The 6,823-nt window shown below is 47.6% G+C and overlaps 1 protein-coding gene across 1 annotated transcript in view; it reads left to right on the top strand.

Moving 5' to 3' along the window:
• Positions 1-1,599: 1,599 nt before the first annotated feature.
• Positions 1,600-6,823, top strand: part of NDUFA10 (NADH:ubiquinone oxidoreductase subunit A10) — a 63,268-nt gene continuing 58,044 nt past the window's right edge. Inside the window, exon 1 of the mRNA XM_001500579.5 lies at positions 1,600-2,383. Within this exon, the coding sequence (XP_001500629.1) occupies positions 2,309-2,383 (75 nt within the window). The 5' untranslated portion in view covers positions 1,600-2,308. The remainder of the gene's footprint in view (positions 2,384-6,823) is intronic.

Genomic DNA, 6,823 nt, shown 5'->3' with positions numbered 1-6,823 from the left:
TGCTGTCAGGATATTAGGACTCAATGTGGACTATTTACATCAGAATCAGCTGGAAGCTTGTTAAACATAATTCAAGGCCCATCCCAGATCTTCTAAATCAGACCCTCTGGCATTGGAGACCAGGGATCCGTAGTTTGGATAAGAAGGAATTCTAATATTAGAGAAACATCCATTGAAAGGATCTTCGTTTTTACAAATGTATTCCCACTCTGGTTTACAATTCCACGATCTTTCTGAAAAGTTGAAAACCAAATCAAAGAAAATGTAAAGTGTAAGGGAGGAAAAGAATTCTTCTACCCTCTCTAGGTCCTTCTGGCTGGGCTACAAGTTAAATTCACACGAGACAGAATAACAGGAGAAAATCAAACAAAGCTTTGTAACATGTACACATGGGAGAGACCCAGGAAAATTGAGTGACTCGTGGAAATGGCTGAGATGCCAGCTTAAATATCATCTTCAGCTTAAGACAAAGGAGGACATTGGGGGTAGTGGTTTGGACTTCAAGTGGGTGGAAGGTGATTTACATGGAGATGGAAATGTAAATGAGCCAACTACAGACAATGTGACCTGAGAGACACTACATCACGTTACAGTTATCTTACTGTATTAGCTCCTTCCTGGATCACACCTTCTATGTTAAATTCTTTTAGGCAATTTGGGGGAAGGTCAGATGTTCTTTCTGAGTCTTCTGAGCCTTTATTGTCTTCAGCTGGAAATAATCTGCATCCCAGAGTGGCACATCTTGGGGCAGCCTGCCCTGAGCCCCATCAAAGGTGTTAACAATAAGCCCAAGGAATGTGAAGATAACGAAGCCTTTCTAAACGGCAGGCAGAGTAGGAAAGAAATCTCACATTAAAGTCAATGTATACCACTGTCAGAGGACTGAGGACCCAGATCCTTAAAGGGATTGCAATTTTAGTAATGGAATACTTACAGCATTTGTTCTTTTAATGTTACTCAAGGGGTTAACACCAACCGCCCAGCAAGGTGGAATGGGACCTGTTAGACTTGGAGCCTGCCCTGACCAGGGAGGGACAAGGACCATGGAGAGGTGGAGGATGCACGGACCTCGGCCAGGCCATCCCTGCCTAGCGCTGGACAAGCACCCTTGGGCAGAGAGGTCTGTCCACGGTCCCTCTTCGCGTGCGGCTCAGACACCTGCGCTCCTCTGGTGTCCATTCTCACACTGCCCCTCCTTGCACGTCCCTCCCCACTGCCCTGCCCCGCGGTGGACAAGCTCCTTCGGGCAGAGAGGTCTGTCCACAGTCCCTCTTCCAGGGCAGCTCAGACCCCTGTGCTGGTCCTGTGTTCACTCTCACACCGACCCTCTTTTAGCGACTACAAACACAGGTTCTTTACCCGCCACACAAGAGGGGCCAAATGAAAAGTGGAATGCCAGGCTTATGGCAAGGGAAGGGTTTTCATTTGGGATGATATCAGTCAGGTGACAAGAGTGAGCCCTCAAATTTGTCTTGTTTAGTCTCATCTCCCTGAAACATGGGAGGGGAGGGGTTTTAAAGGTTTGTGAGAAATGTGGCTGTTTGTAGATTGGGGGCGGGGGGGTGGTTGGAGTCAGTGGCCTTCCTGTTCAGAACTTTCCCACCAGCCTGCCCTTGACCAGGGAGGAGGTGGAAATGATAAGGAATCCAGCTGGTTGTCCTTAGCTGTTCTTCTCCATGGCAGATAGCGGGTTCTGGAGCCAGGGAATCAGCAGGGAAAGAGTGCTTTGGTTTTAACCCCATATATGCTGGGTTTAATGTAGGGGAAGTGATATGGGGGCCCGCATCACCTCCCTGTACATCCCTCCCCACCGCCCTGCCCCAGTCCCAGGCCACCTTCCCAGGTTCGGAGGGTTTTCGAGCTATACAGATGTTTTCAAGGACGCGATTTTGAAGTCCGCACCTGCCGCCTGCGGAATTTGGAAGGGCGGGGCGTCCTAGACGCGGGATGAGGCGCAGAAGCTACAAAGCCTGGGACGACCTCAGCTCCCCGCCCTGCACGACCTCAGAACCCGGGCGGCGGGCGAGCCATCCCCCGCAGAACCCGGGCGGCGGGCAGCCCCGAGGAATCCCGCAAAGGCTCGGAAGCGGCGACGGCCCGCCCGGCGGAAGCGAAGGGACAGTGACGCGGCTCAGCCAGCTGCCGGCGGTCCGCACTACTCAAGGAGCCCCGACCGCTGCCCGCAAGTTCCCGACAGGCAGCGCGCGGGCAGCCCGACCGTGACGTCACGGCGGCGCGCCGGCCGTAGGAGAGGACCCCGTCGCGACCGCGTCCCCTCGGGTCCTTGAGCCGGCCCCGACCGCGAGCCATGGCCTTGAGGCTGCTGAGACTGGTCCCGGCGTCCGTGTCCGCGCGGGGCCTCGCGGCGGTCACCCAGCGCGTGGTGAGACGGCGGCGGCAGGAGCTGGGGGTGGGGTCCTCGCCTGTCCTCCGGGCGCCGGCCTTCCTCCGCGCCGCGGCTCCAAGGGTCACTCTCGGGGGGACACCGCTGCCCCGGGAGTGTTGGGTCCTGAGTCGCGGGCAGACCGCCGAGGGCCCGCGAGCTTCTCTGGCCATTTTATCTCACCTCCCAGCAGATCGCTGGAGCAGGACGGCAATTGGCCGCCAGGCTGCCCTAGTGTGGGGGGCGAGTTTGCGGATGCTGTACCCCAGTGCAGTCGCCGCGGTAGACGTACGAGCAAGGATGGGGGAGCCCGGAAGAGTCTGGGGCGCGCGCGCTCATTCATTCATGCATGCGTTCATTCATTTATGTAGCGCCTCTGTCGAGCCCCAGTTAGGGGTCAGGCCTTGCTAGGCGCCGGGGTGATGTGACTTTGAGCCGACACAGAGAAGGCATTTAGGTCAGATCTGGAAGGATTAGGAACACTTCTTATGGTAGAGAACAGTGGGATGACATTGTACGCAGAGGGAACAAGAGAGGCCAAAGAGCTGTGGCTGGAAACCCTAGGAAAACTTTGTTTTATGACTGCGGCTGATCAAAGCGTCTTTGCTTGCTGGTGGCTGGAGCTACACTGGCATCACGTTGTAAAGGGACTTGACCTCCGAGCTAAGAATTTTGATCAGAAGAGGGTTTTGAACAGAACAGTGCAATAGTCTTTTTACGAAGTCATATAAATCTTTTTAGGAGATAACTCAGGCTTCAAAAGAGAAGGAAGAAAAGCGGTTGTCTTTTTAATACCCACTTGTACTGAGACCTGTTTTAGTGGAAGTGAGGGCCCCAGAATAGAGGAGGTGATATTTTGCTGCCATGCACGCACTAGACAGTGTGTTCACCTGTAACAGTGTGTTCAGTTCTGGGCACTACCCTCTAAAGGGCATATAATGAACTCCAGTAGGTCCAGAGAAGAATGAGTAAGATGAAGAGGGTATACACCTTGTTGCTTAGGGAGTAATTAAAGGAACTGGAAATGTGTCATGAAAGATCCTTGTGATTCCAGAGAGCGGAAGAATGGAACTGAGGATGGGAAATTATAGAAAAGACTACTGTCATTCTGTAAAACGTCTCTTTCTAAAGATTTTGAAGTCAAGGAATGGTCGATTGCTTGATTCACACGTTGCTGTGCACCAGTTTTGTGCAACATTGTGGTATATTCAAGTTCTGGACTCAGATGGGGAAGGAGTTTGCACGCGACTGAGAGGTAGCCTAGAGGAGAGGGGGATTAATTCCTGGGCTGAAAGGTTCCAGTATGATTAACACTCCCTCCCTGCCCCCATCTGCTACTCTTCCCCAGTCCACTTTGCATCAGCTGCACTGTCCTGGCTGATCCTGCGGTGCTCTTGCTCGGGGCGTTTGCACTGGCTGTTTCTCTGCCTGAAAGATCAGAAGTCCACTTGGGCAGTTCCCTCACTGCCTTCCAGTCTTTGTTCAGGTGTCACTCTCTCTGTGAGGGCTCCACGACCACCTGTGTTAACATTACAGCCCTTCCCATGCACGGTGTTCCCGCCACAGCACTTAGTGTGCTGGATAATTAGTTACTTTTTTGTTTTTTGTATCCCATGGGATCTTTTGGCTCACTGCTGTATCCTCATGGTCTAGAAAAAGTGCTTTGTGTGCGGTAGCTCCTAATACTTGTTGAATGAATGAGTGAATGAATAACACAGGAGCTACTGAGTAAATTAAGTATTCACAAATTATTGGGCGTTTTAGATATTGGAAGATACAGAGAATATGCTTCCATTTACTAACCTGTTCTGTCAGTGGACCTGTGGGTGGTTCCAGTTGTTTGCCATTACAGGCCTTACTCCTGTGAGCATTTCTTCATATATATCTTTTCTTCTGTCTTTTTTCACCTGCTATGAATGTGTCTGTATGTGTGTATTATTTACAAAAATGAGATCATATGGTGCATTCTCTCTCTTTTTCTTTTAATAAACTACAACCATGCTTTATTCAGACTTCCTGTTTTTCCCTAATATTCTTTGTCTGCTCTGGGATCCCATCCAGTACACCATGTGGCATTTACTCGTCTTGTCTCTTTAGGCTTCTCTCGGTTGTGATGGTTTCTCAGGTGTTCTTGTTTTTGATGACCCTGACAGTTTTGAGCAGTACAAGGCAGGCAGTTTGTCCCTCAGCGCAACTTGTCTGAGGTTTTTCTCATGATTAGATTGGGGTTGTGTGTTCTTGGGAGGAAGACCCAGAGGTAGAGTGGCATTCTCATCACATAATAGCACCACGAACATGACTTACCACTGTCGATGTTGACCTTGGTCACCTGGCTGAGTGTAGCGAGGTAGTTTCTCCACTGTAAAGTTACTCTTTTTTTCCCCTTTTCCATCTTGTCCTCTTTGGAGGAAAGTCACTGTGCAGCCCACACCTAAGGAGTGGGGGGGTTATGCTCCCTTCCTCAAATGCAGAAAATTATGTAAATTATTTAATTTTTCTGCATGGGAGATTTGTCTGTTCTCCCACATTTACTTATTTATTTATTTATATTCAGTGATTTATTTCTATCAGGATGGACTCATGGATATTTATTTTAGACTTTGAGTTGTAATCCAGTATGGCTCTCTTTTCTTGCTCAGATTACCCCAGCTGTGGCCATTGGGAGCTCTTTCGGTCGGCTCCGGAATCCCTGTAACGCACCCCTCACTGTGCGTGTGTGAGCGAGCGCTTCCTTGCTTTCCGGCTCTACAGTGTGGTCCAGGCTACTTGTGTATTTCCTGCCCCAATCCTGGAATCAGCCATTTCTCTGAAGAGCCTTTGTTCCTTTTATTAGAGAATGGTATTAGAAACCAAGATTAGGTACTAGGTGTAATCGCGACTGGGGCGTTGTTGCTTCTAGGCCCTCTCAGCAGACAGAGCAAGGAAATGTACTAACCTGTGTGTGTACACGTAGCTATGGATAATCCTATATGGAACCATCTGAGTCTATGACAAACTAAACATGAGTCTATACTGACGTCTCTGACTGTAATCCACTATCACATGGGTCATTCTAGCCTCTCTCTTGCTGATCTGTAACCTCCCACTCCAGCGGTAGAAACCTGGCTCCCACCATCTGCTGTCCATTTACTTAATTGCTTAATTCTAGGATATGATGCCGTAGTATCAGAATTGTTAACCTTACCCTGTGGGAAGTATCTTTCTCAACTAGAATACAGTTCCTTTTGCCTTTAGCCTTCCAGACTCTACTGATTTCCAAAGGGCAGCACCTTTCCCCCGACCCGCTTTAGTGAGGTTTTCATACATTTGTAACAGTTGATTTTGTCCATTCTGCATTCCATCTCGGATCCCTCTACCTAAATGAGGCTTTAAAAATTTGCCTACATTGAGGTTCACTCTCTGTGCTGTAAAGGTCTATGGGTTTGAGAAATGCATAGTGTCGTGTATCCACTGTTCCAGTATCATACGGAGTAGTTTCACTGCTCTAAAAATCCCCTTTGCTTCACCTATTCAGCACTTCTCCTTTCCCTGAGCTCCTGGCAACCCCTGATCTCTACCATCTCTAGGGTTTTGCCTTTTCCAGAATGCCTTATAATTGGAATCATGCAATATGTTGCCTTTCCATACTGGCTCTTTCACTTAGAGATGTGCATTTAAGATTCACTCATTTTTTTTGTAGCTTGATGACTCATTTCTTTTTATTGCTGAATAATATTCCCTTGTATGGATATATCACAGTTTATCCATTCAGCTATTGAAAGACATCTTGGTTGCATCCTGTTTTTGGTGATTATGAATAAAGCTGCTGTAGTCATGTGTATGCAGATTTCTTTGTGGAAATACGTTTTCATATCAGATGAGTAATACATAGGAGTGTGATTGCTGGATCGTGTGGTAAGACTATGTTTAGTTTTATGTGAAACCACCTTCCAAAGTGACTGCTGGTTGCGTTCCCCTAGCCGTGAACGAGCATTCCTCTTGCTCTGCGTTCTCACCAACGGCTGCTGTTGGCAGTTGTTGAGATCTTGAGTCAGTCTACTAAGTGTGGAGCGGCTTCTTTTTAACTTGCAATTCCCTAATGATAGACAATTTTGAGTATATTTTCAGATGCATATTTGCCTTTATGTATATATTCTTTTGTGACATCTGTTCAAATCTTTTGCCTTTTTGTAATTATTTGCTTTCTTTGTGTTCTCTATCATAAACTGTTTTTTCTCCACCCTTCGGTAATCAAAACTGTAAAGCAGATCAGGACTGAAAAAAATCTTGACATCATTTAAATTCTCTTATGTTCTGTTTATTCCATAGTAAAGTATTTTATTATTTTAGTTGGTTCTTAGTATTCCATAATGTGGATATACTTTTTTTTTTTAAACTACTGCTCTGTGTTGTACATTAAGGGTTTCTATTTATGTTTTTGGTATTATTATTATGTGGGTA

Source organism: Equus caballus, chromosome 6, assembly GCF_041296265.1.
Source record: "Equus caballus isolate H_3958 breed thoroughbred chromosome 6, TB-T2T, whole genome shotgun sequence".
Taxonomy (NCBI): domain Eukaryota; kingdom Metazoa; phylum Chordata; class Mammalia; order Perissodactyla; family Equidae; genus Equus; species Equus caballus.
This window is presented reverse-complemented; position numbering and strand designations above follow the sequence as displayed.